This window comes from Lepidochelys olivacea (genome assembly GCF_965140295.1).
Source record: "Lepidochelys olivacea isolate rLepOli2 genome assembly, chromosome: 8".
NCBI lineage: Eukaryota > Metazoa > Chordata > Testudines > Cheloniidae > Lepidochelys > Lepidochelys olivacea.
In genome coordinates, this window is record NC_140418.1 from 18,084,855 (window position 1) to 18,102,428 (window position 17,574).

General features: G+C 42.1%; 2 protein-coding genes across 4 annotated transcripts in view; both read right to left on the reverse strand.

Annotated features, from left to right (window-relative positions):
* Window positions 1-350: 350 nt before the first annotated feature.
* Window positions 351-12,130, reverse strand: PLAC8L1 (PLAC8 like 1; the record flags this gene model as incomplete). Its single annotated transcript, XM_084635822.1, has 4 exons — window positions 351-526; window positions 1,744-1,880; window positions 7,856-7,989; window positions 12,006-12,130. 4 exons carry the CDS (start codon window positions 12,128-12,130, stop codon window positions 383-385), a joined length of 540 nt encoding a protein of 179 aa, XP_084491948.1. The 3' UTR covers window positions 351-382.
* A 1,617-nt stretch (window positions 12,131-13,747) lies between these two features.
* The window catches only part of LARS1 (leucyl-tRNA synthetase 1), a 56,120-nt gene continuing 52,293 nt past the window's right edge, over window positions 13,748-17,574 (reverse strand). The window contains exons 33-34 of one of the 3 annotated variants that reach the window (XR_014712761.1): window positions 17,016-17,147; window positions 13,748-16,691 (exon numbers count right to left, since the gene is read on the reverse strand). The gene's annotated coding sequence lies outside the window, so the exon portion shown is untranslated. Of the gene's footprint in view, window positions 17,148-17,574 lie in introns of all 3 variants that reach the window. The other 2 variants (XR_014712762.1, XR_014712763.1) reach the window with 2 other exon arrangements.

Consider the following 17,574-nt stretch of genomic DNA (forward strand, 5'->3'; position numbering starts at 1 on the left):
CCACTTCCAGTTTCATGCCCTATTCACGGCACTGTGCTTCCTCCCTTAAATGTGTTCCTATTCCTCTATAGCCTTTTCAGTTGCAGTGATTTTGCCACTGCTGCTTTGCTAAGGAATTGCATGCAAAATGCTTTGCATTAGGATTCCAGATCTCTGTGCCCAGAGAGGGAGGTCATCAACTGCGCCATACTTCAGAGCAGGCCCTAGGAAATTTGCAGCTGAGGCGGTTAGGTGTTATATCACGGTTTAACATACACAGCCTTGCAGGATTATTAGAGAGCCTTTGCTGTAAGACACAAATGCATTTTATTTCTAAAAATAAAGTATTTTACATTGGCAGGAGGGGGAAGTATCATGAGTCAAGCTTTCTGGCTGGGAATTTTTAAACTAGGGTATCTTTAGCTGTAGGAGCAGTGTTTATTTCATAGATCTGGGTCGTAGCTCTCCTCTTCAGCTCTCGGGCCACTTGGCAAACAGCAAAAGGCCAGCAGCAATGAACTGCCATCCAGTCTTCACACAGGGTTCCCTAGGGAAAGCAGGAAGATCATTTCACACAAATGGAATGATCGTGAAGCAGCTTTTCTGCCTCGCTATGTGTTTCCTATTCTAATCACCCTATAGTAAGAATGAGTTGCTGGGCCTGATCCGGACCTAAATCAACAAGTTACTCTGGATGTATGCTGGGGTAAATGAGATCTGATTTGGGCCCAGTGTCTACCAGGATCTTTTCTAATCTGTTGGCCTACAGAAGATTTAGGATCTGTCTACACTGCAAGCAGTGTACCATTTTAATCTAGCTAGCTCAGGTACTGGATAGCAGTGAAGCCACAGCAACATAGACTTCAAAGGCTAGCTGCCCGGATAATTGCTGAGGGTCCTGGGCGGGCTTGTACAGCCCGTATTGAAGCCCATGCTGCTGCAGCTTCGCTGCTGCCAGTACCCAAGCAAGCTAGATTGAAGCTAACCTGGCTCCGTCTACATGAGCTGCAGTTACACCCCCTGCATTGCAATGCAGACATAACCTTAGGCTCTGACCTTGCACGGTGCTGAGTGCCCATGACTCCCATTAATGCCAATGAGATTTGAGGACACTCAGTACCTCATAAGCCCTTAAAGTGTCTCTCCACATGGTTTGAACAATGTTTTTTGTTCCCTGCCTATCCTGATTACATAGCAATGAATATTTTACAGCATCAGCTCTGGGCTATGTAAATTTACAGCAACAAAAACAACAATCCCCACCCACCTACCCCCACAGTTCTGTTCTTCCAAAGTACTTTAAAAAACATGAGTAGTTGCTTGGAATGGGCATTCTATCATAAATCAAATGCTGCCTTTGCTTCCCTGCAAAGAGAAAGGGCATTCTTGAGGTTTAATGTATTAGTTCTGCTTTAAAAATGCAAAATGCATCTGAACAACAGATTTTCAGATCACAAAAGAGTTTGGCTAGAGGACCCCGTTCAAACCCTAGCTGAAAATAAGGGAGGAGGAAGGCTAGTGAGGTGCTGAGCTCCTTGTTCTCAGGATCAGGCCCCAAGTGAATTTTTTACATTTGCAGAATTTCTACATCATCAATATTCAGTGGCACACTCCAGCACACTAATCCCATTTGACCACGTCTACAGATATTAAACTTGTTCTGCAGTCTCTCTTTTGGGAACAGGAGGAACATGCCTCTTAGCATTATGTAAGCTGCACAAAACAGCCTTCCCCCCCTTCCCCAACACACACACAAAGACTTACTCGTATCTTGTATTTCTCTCTGGCGCCGACTCTCAACGCTAAGGTGGAACCTGGCAGCAATGGGAAACACAGGCACTCCTCATAGTGCCTTGCAAGGTTGCATTCTAGACATGGACTACACAAGGCACCACAGACACCTGCCAGTAACCACAATCACAATCACAGGAGTGCTGTAGGTTCACACTTAACAAGAGGTAAACGGCACTTTGAAAATAACCTGGAACATTCATTTCATTCTAATAGCCTTGTCCTCTTGGGGATAAGAGCGTTTTAAACGGGACTTCACAGAATTCTAGCGAACCCTACACTAGAAGGGAGGTGGTGGCTTTCCAATGGCTTCTTTCTGTGGGCAACTCACATGTGTCCCATCTCCTCTTCCCAATCCCCTCGTGCTTAGTTCTCAACATGTAGCTTTCTGCAGAACACCAGGTACAGTTTCATAAGTCACAGTTTGATAATCACTACACTACTTGGCCCAGCAGGTCATTTTTGGTTCGAATGTCTATGGATCTATGAACTATGCTATCTTCAGCCAACCATTGCTAACAAGATGCTGCTATGGTTTTACTGATCAGCATGGATAGGGGTTTTAATCTTTGAGCTAAAATAATCAATGCAGCTATACAGTGGATCACCCACCCCCATAAAAGCAGTCTATAGAACACTTTTCTAACACTAAAGGCCTTTTTATACTACTGTTCCAACCACAGCAGAAGATACAGCTCCCCTGTAGTGCACATGAGCCCTAAATCTCCAAAAGAGGGATGAACTGACAGCAAAGCTTAAAATGCATTGTATTCAAAATATCTTTCCAGACAGCCCATTTGGCTTCATTTGTTTTTCCTTTTTAAAATTCTTGAAAAAAGTAAATTCAACAGCATTGTTATCACACAGTTTCATGCAATTCATTGAAATGTCTTTTGTTCTCAAATCAGGAGTAAAAGCACCTAGGATAGCGTTTGTCTATAGCAGAACGATAGCACAAGTGCTCACTACAGGGAATCATTCATTTAATTTCTTTGGTGACTATAGATACAGTATTTTTCGATAAAATATACTAGTTCCTGTTCTGTTAAGTGTGGTCGATGGCCCCCTTTTTAGGAAATCTTCACATTAATCTCAGTGGAAGCCTGAATCTGTAATTACTTTAAATATTATGCTCTGAAGATGACAAAAACTGAAAGAAATAGTCCAGCCACAGCCCTCAACTCACCTCATCTGGGAGCAGGGTACTGGCTAAGACAACAAAATCAATGTAAATGATCCCAGGTGACACAGCAGGAGAAACTAAACAGAGTTCTTCCTCCAGAAGGGTATTTTCACCAGTGGCTGAGAGCAAAACTTGAAAGCCAAAAATGAATCCCCAGTTCTATCTTCAGCTGAGTAGTGATGTCAACCAAGTCTTGCAACCCATTTCTAAGGCCCAAGCAACCCACCCAGAAATTGGAATTAAAAAGCCCTGCCCCCCTCAGTGTAGAACTCCACTGATTTTAGTAGAGTTGACAGGTGTAAATGAGGGCATAGTTTGACCTCATACCTGCATCCAAAGCTCAGCTGAGCTACCTTCAGACAAATAAGTCAAAGCAGCAGCAGGTTTCTGAGAACATGCATATCAGCTGTATAGTTCCAGCTGCTCCACTGTGAATTTAAGTTCATTGATCTATTGAACAATTGCAAACACATTCATATGCCTGTTTGGTCCATCAACTGGCATTATAAATACTTTTCCCATAAAATAAGCCGCCCTGGCCTTTAGAGTTGTGTTCAGAATAAAATTCAGAGCACTAGCTCACAGTGAGCAATATGAAGCACCTTGTGCCTTTGAATCTGGCTTTGCTCCAGATTGCATTCTTACTGCAAATTAATAGCGAGGATTTGCTACTGTTGACATATTATGAAAGAAAGCTAAAAGGACAAAAGAAAACAGAAGAAAATAGTAAGCAAGAGAAAATAAAGACAAGAAAACCTGAAGTGCTATTAAGGAAATAAAACATCAAAAGAAACAAAGGAAAAACATTGCTATTAGTTGTTTACCTTCTGTTTAAAGGATTCGAAATTTCTGCAATAATTTTTTTTCTTTTCTTTTTTTTTTAAGTTAAGGCAAAGAAACAATTTCTTTTTAAAGATCAGAGGGAAAATGATGCATGTTTAGGATTCCATGGTGTGTCAGACTAAGACACAGAAGGCAGGTTCATTGCCTTTTTTAATTTTTAGCAACTGCTTATACACAAAAGAGTTTGTTTTTTTTAAAAAAGCCATGTTTACAAATATACTAGCTCTCTCAGTCAGGGATGGCAGGAAGCCATTGATTAATGGCACCTAGTTAGTGCTTGTTAGGGTTCCCTCCCCACTCTGAACTCTAGGGTACAGATGTGGGGACCCTCATGAGAGACCCCCTAAGCTTATTTCTACCAGCTTAGGTTAAAAACTCCCCAAGGCACAAATTCTCCTTTGTACCTTGGATTAGGTAACGCTGCCACCACCAAGTGATTTAGACAAACTCAGGGAAAGGACCACTTGGAGTTCCTACTTCCCCCTAATATCCCCCCAAGCCCCCACACCCCCTTTCCTGGGGAGGCTTGAGAATAAACAAGATGAGCACAGACCAACCTTGGGATTTTTAGGACACTAAAAAAAACCCAGATTCTAAAAGAAACAGAACTTTATTATAAAGGAAAAAGGTAAAAGAAGGACCTCTGTAAAATTAGAATGGAAGATAATCTTACAGGGTAATCAGATTCAAAAACAGAGAGGATTTCCCTCTGGCCCAAACTTTAAAGTTACAAAAAGAAAACCAGGAATACACCTTCCTCTCAGCACAGAGAAAAATGCAAGCCAAAACAAATATAAGCTAACGCATTCCCTTGCTAGTACTTACTAATTCTAATGGAGTTGGATTGCTTGATCTGTATCTGGCAAGCACCCAGAACACACACAGACCAAAACCTTTTTCTGCCCCACCCCAGATTTGTAAATATCTTGTCCCCTTATTGGTCCTTTTGGTCAGGTGCCAGCCAGGTTACCTGAGCTTCTTAACCCTTTACAGGTAAAAGGATTTTGTGCCTCTGGCCAGGAGCAATTTTATAGTACTGTATCCAGGAAGGTTGTTACCCTTCCCTTTATATTTATGACAGTGCTATAAGCCATGGAGATAATGCAAACTCTCACTGTAACACAGGAGGGGAGGATGACAGGAGAACTACTAGTTGGCCAAATCCTTTTTGATGCTGAGCATCCCTGACTCCAGCCGACTTCCATGGATGATGATGGTACTGAACACTATTCAGGGATCTAGCCCAACTACATTTAAATTTTCCCGTATGACGGCTAATAACACTGACATTATGAGCGGCTGTAGCAAAAGGAGTTCATTCGGCAGCCAAGATTTAACATAGCAGTAGTAGAGAGGGGCTTATGTGTTCTATTCCTCGCTTAACATAATTTATGACCAAATTAAGTAAGGGAGTAAAGAGAGTATATTTCCTTAAATGTCTTCCACCCACTACATGCAAACCCATAGGCACACCCACATTACAACTCTGGGTTATCCTACCATTTTCTGGTTGGTTGGAAGGGGACTCAAGTCCAAAGAAAATGGAAAGTTGAAAATAATGAATTTTCACTTTTCTGTTATTTAATTAAACTGAAATAAGGGAGGAGGTGGAAAGGGGCTGTATTTCTGGCTTTAGCGCTTATCATTTCAACCCCTCGGTGGCATCAGGAACTCCAAGTGCTATATGTGGATATGCCACCATGTAAGTACATTTATTCTCTCTAATTGAAAAGAATTGGCAGAATTAAGGCTAGTTTAATTTTGGGCAAGTTTAAGGATTGGTTTTCAAATAGAAATTAATACCTTCTGATCCTCCTAAATGAAGACATCAAAGCCCTTGATAGACATACAGGAACTTAGTCTAACATGAGGCAAAGATATCATCCCCACTTTGCAAATGGGGAACCTGAGGGACAGAGAAGGTAAGCGACTTGCTGGAGTTTACGATCATGATACACCATGTCTTTGGAAGAGCCAGGAGAAGAACTCATGATTCCCAAGTGCTACGCCTTAACGACTCAACAGTCCCTGCTTCCTTCCTTCACACAATTACACTAGCTTTTCAGCTCTGGAGAATAGCCCTTTTTCAATTCATTTGGTTTTTTAAATCAAATTCTGTCTAATTTAGGTACTTGTCTGGCCCTGATCACCGGAGTATCTGGGCACCTCACAGTTTGTAACATATTTATCCTCCCAATGAATGGCAGTGCTATTATCCCCATTTTACAGATGGAGATCTGAGGCACAAAAGGTATGTCTACACAGCAACTGGGAGAGCTGCTCCCAGCTGCAGTGCAGACATACCCAGGGAGGCTAACGATATGTCTACACTGCGACCCACAGCACGAAGTCTCAGAGCCCAGGACAATTGACTTAGGCTTATGGGACTCAAGCTAAGGCGCTCAAAATAGCGGTGTAGATGTTCAGGCTCAGGCTGGAGCCTAGGCTCTAAAACCTGGTGTGGGAGGAAGGTCTCAGAGCCCTGGCTCCAGCTCAAACATTTACACTTTTATTTTTAGCCCCACAACCTGAGCCAGAGTCTATTGACCCAAGGCTCCAAGATTCAGTGCCCTGGGTTTGTTTGTTTTTTTTGCAGCACAGACATACACTGACTAGCTCAGTATCACACAGGAACGGAGTGGGGGAAAGCTGGGACTTGAACTCAAGTTTCTGGCTAGCGCCTTAACCACTAGACCATCCTTCCTCTCTGAACTTCTGTTCAAAATGTGTTTAACACACAGGTAATCCAGTAACATGCATCTCTCACAGTACATACTCTATCTTACAAAATGGGGCATTCTAGTCATCAGATGGAATAGCATGCCTTCCTATTGGTGAGAGTAACTGCTCTTAAAATGGTAACTTTCAGAATCAATTCTCCTTTGACAAGGATTGTTCTCAATATTCTAGAAACTATCTTCAAGAACTGATCAAATATTTAAAGCTATTTTGCAACTATGGAAGAAAAGTAGATGGGGGGGTGTCTTGTTCGGGGGTCTTTTGATACTGAGTGTGTTGGCACCAGAAACTACAAACTACTTCCACAAACAATATGGCTATAAGCAACTCACTAATGCACAAGAGCAAACTGATTTGGCTGGACATATCTAGTCTTTCAGAACCATCTTCCCTGGTTCTCTCAAGTACTAATGTGGTTTAATTCAGCCCGCAGGGCAGGAAAATAGACAGAGCCCATTTAGCTCAAACCTGCTACAGGACACCCCTCCCTCTCTTCTTTCTGGCAAAGGAAGCAGCAGCCATTCAAATTAGGGACCATTCCAAATGCAGGGTAGTTGTGGTAACCACTGTCACAAGTACAATTAGCGTAGAGATCTCACTTTGATCCCATCATTTGCTCACACTATAAATCACCATGCAATATGATAGGATGGGTATTCCCTGTTCAGAAAAGGCACAGAACTCGCAAATGCAAGTCAGCAATGGAGTTCATTAGCAGGGCTGTATAGAGGAAGCTTGCAGGATACACCACATAAACCAAAGGGGAGGGTGTGTGCAAAAGATTCTTTGTAACTATTTGCAAAATCCTTAATGAGTTCCTGCATTATGTGAGCTAATACTTTGTTCTGTTAGCCACTAATTTACATGGAGCACAAGAAAGAAACAGAAACATGGAACAACTAAGGCCTCTGTGACTGGCCTTCTGTAGCTTTCAGCTCCTGAATTGGACTCAGGAGAATTGGTCTATTCCTGACTTTACCACTGATTCACTGTGTTAGCTTCAGTAAGACATTTAATCTTGTAATGCCTCAGTTTCTCCACTGACAAAATGGGACAATAAAATACACCCAACCTTTAGAATCCATGAAAGAGGTTTCCCTCACAAGCATTATTTGTTTTTATGATTTGACTATTGATTTATTGGGACTCTCAGTTATACTAATTTCATTACCCCTAAACCAGCCATGATGGATGGTCTGATCTTCAATCTCCAGTGTCTGGTAGCTGCTCTATAAAAGTCTTTTGTTTTCCTCCCCGTATTACTTGAATTCACCCCCAAAGGAGGAATTAAAGCAATGATAAAACACTGCAAACTCTTACAAACACTCTTGTCACTGCAGATACCAAAGAGACCAGTGGTCCAGTCTCCTCCGGTCCGTATGACTGTTGTGACGGTGGACGTGCCAACCCCATGAGTCGGCTGAGTTGTCACGGGCTCTGTTGTCTTTTTGTTCCTGATTGAAAAAAAAGCAATAAAATAAAAAAGGGAGGCTGGGCTTTTACCACCGAGGTTGCTCATAAATGAAGCTATCCTGAGTTTGACAGAAAAAAAAGTGGATTTCATTATTTTAGTGCTACCAATTTGCTTTATGGCTATCCCCTTTTGCAGTTTCGTTTCTCTCTGCTTCTGTTGCTGCTGCTCTCTAGCCACTCAGAGTGCGGCAGAAAATATAGCTGATCACCAGTGCCCTTCAGTCTCTAGCAAACAAAGAAATGATCAGAAACCAAGTACTTCAAGTGCAAATACACAATATCCATGCAGGTTTCAGCATCCACCAGTCAAATCACTGCAATTTACCTCTTTAATGTTAACGCTTGAAATCTGTTCCTAGCACGGACCTTTCATCCTTATGATGAATGTATCAATGCATTCATCATTTCACCAAAGGGGGTTTTCAAGGGCTGAGCTACTGGTACTGATTTTTTGGTGAGTGGAACGATTTCATTTGCGTGCTGAAATGTATCATTCTTTCCTTTTTGGACGTAGCATGAAACTTGGCTTCTGAGCCAAACCCAACTTCTTTCCAAAGTAGCATTGTGAGCAACTCTTCTGGTGGAACATCTAAGGCTGCATTCTATGCTGCATCTTCCAAGAGGTGCAGCCCGGAAGACGCCCCCAAGGGGTGCAGGGGATGCCAAGGTACCTTTAATCCCCCTTTGTACCACCCAGACTGTGCCTGCAGCCAGTGATGCAAGCCCCAAGTTATGACAGCATCCTCACAGTTATCTGCAGGGATCTTTGCGGCTCAGAATGGTAGAAGTACTCAGTGCTACAGCCACTTCCCTTCCTTTTGCCAACACCCTGGTCTCCCCCATGCCATGTTCCCAGCCCTGCTTCTTACATCAGGGAGGTTGGACTACAGGGAGAGAAATCAGATCTCATGCTTCAGAGATTCAGCCAATTGCCTGCAGGGTCAGGAAGGAATTTTTTCTCTGATACACAATTGGCCAGATGTATTCTAGGGTTGTTGAATGTTTTTATTATTAATATTATATTATATTATTATTATTATTATTTTGCCTTCTTCTGAAGCACCAGAGACTGGCCGCAGCTGGAGCCAGGATGACAAACGGGGAGGACCAGTGCTCTCAGGTGGCACAGAGAATCCTCTTTTTTAGATGCCTGGCTAGTGTGTCTTGCTGATATGCTCAGGGTCATACAGATCATCGGATTTGGAATCAGGAAGGAGTTTTCCCCCATGTCAGACTGGCTGGGACCTTGGGAAAGTTTTGTCTCTCTCTCCAGCAAGGGTTGTAGATCATCTGGGCACGTCTTACCTAATCTATTTCCTGACATTGCAAGGGCCTCAAGCAGTGGTACCTCGGTCTCTCATGTTCTCTGCCTATGGCACACAATGGTTTAGTTTGCTGAGGAATGAAATGCTTTTGTCTAATGAAAATCACTAGGCTCAATCTCAATGCATCAAATCATAGAAATGTAGGGCTAGAATGGACCCGAAGAGGTCATCAAAGCCCAGCTCCAGTGCTGAGGCAGGGCCAAGTAAACCTAGACCACCCCTGACAGGTGTTTATCCAACCTGTTCTGAAAAACTTCCAATGATGGGGATTCCACAGCCTCCCTTGGAAGCCTAGTCCAGAGTTTAGCTACCCTTATAGTTAGAATGTTTTTCCTAATATCTACCCTAAATCTCCCTTGCTAAAGATTATGCCCATTACTTCTTATTTTCAGTGGACCTGGAGAAGTGACCACTGTCTTCCTTATAACAGCCATTAACATATCTGAAGACTGTTAGCTGGTCTCGCCTCAGTCTTCATTTCTCAAGACTAAACAGGCCCAGTTTTTTTAACCTTTCCTCATAGGTGGGGTTTTCTAAACCTTTTATCATTTTTGTTGCTCTCCTCTTTCCTAAAGTGTAGTGCCCAGAATTGAACACAGGACTCCAGCTGAGGCCTCACCAGTGCCCAGTAGAGTGGGACAATTACCTCCCATGTCTTACATAAAAACACTCCCCAGAATATTAGCCTTTATATAAGGGTATCTGGGTGAAAATTCATAGACTGTGTTAAACAGGTGGTCAGACTAGATGATCTATAATGGTCCCTTCTGGACTTAAACTCTATGAAATCAATGAAACTAGGACCATGTAAACTGGCATTATTAAGCACCTCCAGCATTGGGGGAATTTGCTGCAGGGCTTAGGTGGCACCTTTACAGCCCAGCCTACATGGCATGGTAGCAGCAAAAACAGAGGCCAGAGTGGGAACCAGAATCTAGCTCCCAGGTTTATTTCATACAAATGGAGTGTCAGACCAGAGTGGTTCAATCCCCATTTAAAAACCAAAAGTTGGCAGCAACACCCTTGCATGGATTTTTTTAAATTATTTATTAAAATGCTCCACATAGTAATTAATTTTCCCTAGGTTCAATAATGTTGTTCCATTTGCTTTGAAATTGAAACTGCAAGAACCTTAATAGAAAGGGATTGAGAGGTTGACTAGTTTCTCTGGACTTCTGGTGAGGTAACGCTGCTTTTTCCTGAACGGCTTTTTTTTTATGCTTCTTGCGGCAATGCTACCTCAATAAATCACAACAGTTAAATCTCCACTATAGTATCCTCTGGGAATTATTTTTTCCACCCCCTTTCTCCAGCAGTGGAAGAACACAGCAGTCTCTATGCTGTGCTAAATCAGGGAAGCGGTCCTTCACGCCAATATTAATAGGTTCTGCTATTAAACTATATAACTCAGGAGGGAGCCTGTATCAATCCTCAGCATTTCTTAATGTTATTCTTTGTGAGAACACACAACAATCCGCTGATAATTTGGTCAATATTTTGACCATATGGGATAACGCACACTTAAATTAGAAATGGCAGCAAGGTCTCGTTGACATGGACCTAAGAGCCAAGAACTCCTGGGGCCCAGCCACCCTCTTCCACAGAAAGTCCCACAGGAAGGCATCCTGTGGCAAGCCAAACACTGTAGAAATCAGGGGTCTGCTGGAGAATTAGATTCAGGTGCATGGAGGCCCTGTGCCTCCACACTGGATTTGGGATCCACTCCTTCCATGTTGCCAGGTACTCTTGTACCTTGGGTCAGTATAGAGGGGCTCTGGTTCATGAAGTAATATAGATGTTGGCTAGATCAGTGCTTGAGTCGTGAATTCTCTGCAGAGTTGCTGGAGCGAGGCCTGCGGGTTGTAGGGCTCTCTCAGCCTCATTCCCAGCCCCATGGAAGCATGAGGAAGGCGCTGTGGAGACAATTAACACACACATGCATACAAGGGGGTAGATCGTCTCCATGTGGGCCAAGGAAGGCCAGTCCAGGCCCTGAGCTGTAATCCCAGTTTTGCACTGATGCTTCTCAGGCAAGACTCAACCGCAGTGTATCATGCCATCATTTCCTATGCTATAAAATGGGGATAATGCTTATCTATCCCACACAGGCAATTTGAGAGTTGGTCAGTATTAACGCAGAGCCATGTGAAAGTGCAAAGCACTACATAAAAATTAAAAATGAGTATTTGCAAGTGTGCTCACTCATGGCGGTTTCCTAAAGGGGATTCTTTTCCTACTCAGCAGCTGATTTGTGTGTCTCATTAACATTTAGTTGATGATTTCAGCTTGTTCCTAATCTCAGTGGAGAATAAATCCAGCAAAGGTCAAACTATCTTGCTAACCCAATAAGACACTACTGAAATATATCCAGGAGTGGTTTAATCAAAATTTGGATTCTGGGTGCTTTTTTGGTGCCCCATGCAGCCAATGGTTCTCTCTTCATTGGCCGTGGAGGCCTAAAAGGACCAATCAGCTTCTCAGCTGAAAGCCACATGGGACTGAATAACAAGGAAACCTCTCTAAGACTTGTGCCAGACTGAATCCTGTGCAGAGCACTATACAGCAGCAAGCACATTTCTCATCACCTGTAAAATATATTTTTCTTTTTACACACAGTTTATTTATAATGCCAACTGCGAGGTGAAAGGCAGGCACCTTATTTTATTTCTTACCGTACAGCAGAAAGAAAAAAGGTCCCATCTTCAGGTGTTATTAGGGAGAGGAGAAGCGGCGCTTGGATCTCGGGCAGTGGGGCCGCCTCAGTCACACTGAAGCAGCGACTTCCCAAGCAGTTCATTTGGGGTTGAGGGGAAGGAGAGAGAAAAATTCTCCTTCTCTGTTGAATTCGGAAGTGCCTCAAGGTTGTTCACAGCTGAATGCTGATGACATCATTGCATGCTCAGGCCTGAGGTCACAATGGGGTCCCAACAGCTGAAACAACCCCCAGATTAGAAAGTGAAACCGCCTCCTCCCCCAGAAATTACACTTACACACACACACACGTCTTTACGTGAAATTTGAAGATAGCCCTTCTGCCTCTAAACTTTAGTCTTTTAGTCTAAAGCATGTCTGTTGTGGATGGGAGAGTCCTTTAAAATGATGAATGACTGGAGATACAGACCTGAAGTTTAAAGTGATGGAAAATAATCCAGACCCCCTTGATTAAGAACTGCTAATCAGTGCCCATGTATGTTTTTGCCACAGATGTGATTCAATGGCGAGAGGGCCTATAGCTCCAGCTAAGAAGAGTATAATGGTATAAATATCAGATCCAGTAGTATACCACCTTTCCCACAGCCTTTCCCACTACTACTACTACTGTTATAGTATACAACTAATGATATATTATTTCACAGTGTTTGAAGAAATCTCTCAACAATTTACCAAAAGCAATGTGAGAAGACAGTTGCTAAGGGTATGTCTACACTTAAAACACTGCATCTGTGCCACTGTAGCACTTCAGTAAAGATGCTACCTACGCCAACAGGAGGGTTTCTCCAAGAGGTGGCAGCTAGGTCAATGGGCGAATTCTCCCATAGACCTACCGCTGTCTACACCAGGGCTTAGGTTGGTTTAACTGCATGCTCAGGGGTGTGGATTTTTCACACCCTTAAGCAACATAGTTATACTTCCCTAATTTCAAAGTGTAGACCAGGACTAAGGCTGGAGGAGGGAGAAAAAGTGGGGGAAGGGGCAAAAAAAAAAGCTACAGTTTAATGCTGGCTGACCGCTCTGAAAACAGAGTATTCTACCAAATCAAGTTTGAAGGACAGAGATAAACCAGGCACAGGAGGAATTAAGTGCAAACAGATTTAATGCCTATGTAAGGCAGCCAGGAGTTCGTGCTCATGATTTTGTTTAAGCTATTCCCTGTTAAAGCTTGCCTAACCCCCATTCTCCCTGTAAGGCAAAGTCATCCCAAAGTTTTGCGAATAAAACGGGGAAATCTAACACATTAACAAATCCCTTTATCTTGTCACTAACTTTTATCAGACATAAACTGGCCAAAGTATTCACATTACAGGCCCACAGTTCACATAGGAAGGGTTGGTTTCTTGCCTCCATTAGAGAAGGCCTCCCACACTGCCCCCGGTTATGTTAATTTAGTTTTTGGCAGGACCCATGTAAAAGATTGTTGATATTGGAGTTTTCCTTGAATCTTATAAGATGGGCACCTGATGGGGGGAATCAAGCCACATTTGTGTCATTTTGAAGAGGACTACAGCAAAAGAGGAAATCTATTTTCAGTTTTGAGTTTATTTTTAGATTGCTGAAATCTATGCACAATTTGGCATGTCATCCAATCTGTGATGGCTTTAAGTAATGCAGCCATAATAATTTGCATGTTTATAGAACTTTTCAGGGGATCTCAAAGTTTTAGAAACATTAATGAAGCCTCACAAAACTCCTGAGAGAAAGGAAGGTATTTTAATACTATTGATAAAGATAGGGAAACTGAGGCACAGAGGAATTAAGGAAATTTGCCCAAGGCCACATAGCAAGTAAGTAGCAGAGCCTTGATCGTTATTCTGCTCTATACCACTGGACAACACTATACATTAGCATGAGCAAAAAATTGCTCATCAGTGTTTTTTAAAAGCAATTCCCTGTTAAAGCTTACCTAACCAAACTTTTTCCAGTAAGGCTATGAAGAAGGCACAGAGTTTTGCTACTAACATGGAGAATCTAATACTAACAAATCTCTTTATATAGTCATTAGTTTTTATCAGACAGAAATTGCATACATAGCTTCATAACAGTGACATCTCCTGGAAACAAACAAACAAAACAAGTCTAGGAAGAATAATCAGTTTAGTTTGTCTGGACTGCAGGAACCTTGAGCAAATGTGAAGCATATTTGTCTTCGTTTTTTGCTTCACAATGAAAAGTACAAGATTTTCCTCCTAGAGGCCTTCTTTAAAAAGCAAATCAAAACATTATTTCAATGTGCAATATCAGTCTAAAATCTTCTTTGTTCTTGCAATAAGCTTTAATACAAACACAAGCTGTTAAATGACGAGGGTCAAGAAGCAACCTTTGCTGTTAGAAGGTTTTGGATCAAATCCAGTCTGCCCTGCTTATCTGGTTGTCAGTCCACACTGCTTCAGGATTATTTATTTATTGGCTTGCTTGGTTTCCAATTTCTGGAGCCAGCCAGGGTGATTCTAGACAAGGAAAGCATCTGTTTAAGAAAACTTTTTTGATCATCTCCATTCTACACTCTAGCCTGAAACTCAGCTGGGCTTTTTGGGGGTTGTTGCCTATAACATCTGTAGTTATTTGCAGCAGCACCCATTCGTTACTTCCACCTGGATATCCTCCAGAGCTGGTGGAAAGGTTTTAGGCCTTATTCCAAAGGAGGAGACTTGTAATGTAACAACAACCTATAGGAACAGCACAGAAGGGTCAGCTTTAGTATATCACCCCATTCCTGGGGTAGCACCTAAACCTTTAGCATTCTGACTTGAAGTTGGTGTCAGTGTTATGAACTGGGACCATGGGGGCACATCTGGAAATACTTAATTGTGCTTCATTCCTTCTCTGTTCATTAAAATCTCAATTTTCAGTATCAGACCCAAAGCTGCTTAAGGAAAGTCAAACAAGTTGTGACATTCAGAGCCCTGACAATCTGCTATCAACTATTTGCTATAAATAGGTAAGAAAAAATAATTCTGAGTCTAAAAAAGTGATTTTATCCGACAATTGAGCCTGAAAAACCTGAAGAGTAGGAGGAAGCATTAACATCCTACAAAGGTTCTCCTAAAGCGGGATGTATTCACAGAGACATCGGAGAGGAGAATGGGTGTATGGAGATCTTTTGAAAAAGATCCAGTGTCAGAGGTAACTCCTGCAAAACACCAAATTGGTTGTGATGTGCAGTCTGTTTATTCAAGAGCCCTTTTCATAGACTCAGAAGAATTCTTTGAAATGTATAAAAAGCCCATTGCAATGTTCAATATACACCTGTGTGAAATTAGGAAGCCATGAATTAAAGACTGTATTTCATGAGGATAATGAATGTAAAGCAAAGACTGTAACCTTACAATGCAAGGTGTACTGAGTCTGTGGCCTGCATTGTGCAGGAGGTCGGACTAGATGATCATAATGGTCCCTTCTGACCTTAATATCTATGAATCTATGAGTCTTGAGCTAAGAGAAGCAGCAAAGAGCACAATGGCAATCAAGACTTAACACCTTGAGCTGACCAAGACATTATAAATGGGGGGTGGGGGGGAAATGATCATTGCTAACACATGGAGACAGGGGCTATTAATGGAAGCTCACAGAGGGACTGACATGATGCTAGCACATGACAAAAAGATGAAATCATGCACTGTCGGTCTGAGTAGATGGCATGAAAGTTTTTCCTGCTTGATTGTAACTAAATAGCCAGACCTAGTTAGTCATGTTTACTGCATTGTTTGTCTAACTATAGGTTATAGGTGATGCTGGAGATTTGCACAGTGAGACACTTATGAGAGAAGGCAACTGAGAAAGCAGGCAGAATAAAAGCAAAGTGAGAGCCTGAGCTATTGAGGGTGCGAGAAGTGGGTTTCATGTCTCAGCCGCATAAGGCCCAACGTAATCTCACTTGTCAACTAGATCTGTTTTCATTGTCCTTGGCTTCCTCACCGTTTGTTATTCCCAATCTTTTTACCTTTTAAGGCTCCTTATCTCGTTTCCCTCACTCTCTGATTTGTACTACTCTCTCTACCAGCAGCACTCTGCTATATATACTGCCCTAAGCCACCAAACGTTGAAAAAACAGGTAGAGAGGTAGGAGACCAGGAGAGGAGAGGATCTCAAACTCAGTGAGGTCACAATGTCAAGAAGAGGAAAAGTGATCGTGTCAAAAGCAGCAGAGAAGATTGAGGAGGATGGGGATGGTGTAGACAACCTCAGATTTGCTGATGAAGGGGTCATTGGACCTTATTCAGTCAGTTTACATACGTATTTACATACCTGTGCCTACAATATACAGCACATACTTATTACTACTTTGATCCTACCCACTTTTATGAACACACCTATTTCTTTTTCCTGAGTATAACTCCATCAAAAGCATGAAGTCTTCTGAGTATTTATTTCCTTGGTTGGCCAAAAAAATCCGAGTCTTATTGTCAGTGTTTTATATACTTACACAAACATAGGGGGTTTGGTATGCAAGTCTCGCTGGATATTTATAACTTTGTGCCCTGGTTGCTGTAATTCCCTCTCCAGCATATATAAGCTTCAGAGCAGGTTCCTACTGCTGTGATGACAAGCATTCAGCAGGCACTGTAATTGCACAGTTAAAATAGTTCATTTTCTTACTGACAAGCCCTAGTTAAAGAGGCGTTAGGAGGCAGCCTGGTTTCCTAAAGAGAAACAAATCAAAGCACAAAGAAAAAGGTGAGAGAAGGACCAGTGTCTTTCACCCTCAGCTAGGGTGACCAAATAGACAGTGAGAAAAATCGGGATGGGGGTGGAGCGTAATAGGCGCCCATATAAGAAAAAAGCCCCAAATATTAGGACTGTCCCTATAAAAATCGGGACATCTGGTCACCCTACCCTCAATCCCCTTTTCCACATTGGTTAATAAGTTATTGAAAAAGATGGCGGCTGCCACTCTGCCCAGGTTTTTGGACAGGATATTGGAAAGGAAATAGAAATGGCTTGGATTATTATTTATTTTAAAATACTTCAGATTTTTTCTATGTGAGTTCTTGAAGACCTCTGGCACAGCAGCAGTAAAGCCCACATTTCTTCACATGCTCGGTCATGTCCAGAAGAATGGTGCCAAGTACAGCCGAGTGACGTTTCTCAGCCATTTTCTGTTGCAAAAAAATGAAAAATTTGGGTCAACCTTTCGTGAATTCCTGTCGATTGTGCCAAACTGATTTGGCTGAAAGAGCCTTTAAACAATTTGAAGGGGATGGGGGGGGGGGTGGGAAATCAGAACATCTTGTTTCAACCTCTTTGAAACAAAAACAATTTGATTTTTCAATTAAAAATGAGTTGGGGTTTTTTAAAGTAAAAAAATACTCGACGTTGAAATGAAACATTTTGTTGCGGATCGAACAAAACATTTCTTTTGACCCAAAACAAAAGGTTTTCTTCAACTTTTCACTAAAAATTTTTCATTTTGGATCAACCTGAAATGAATTTTTTTCAGAACTGCCAGAGAACCCCAAAAAAACGCTCAATTATTTGCACAGCTCTAGTTCTGAGCAGTTGACCCTGGCTACCTCCACTTGGAAA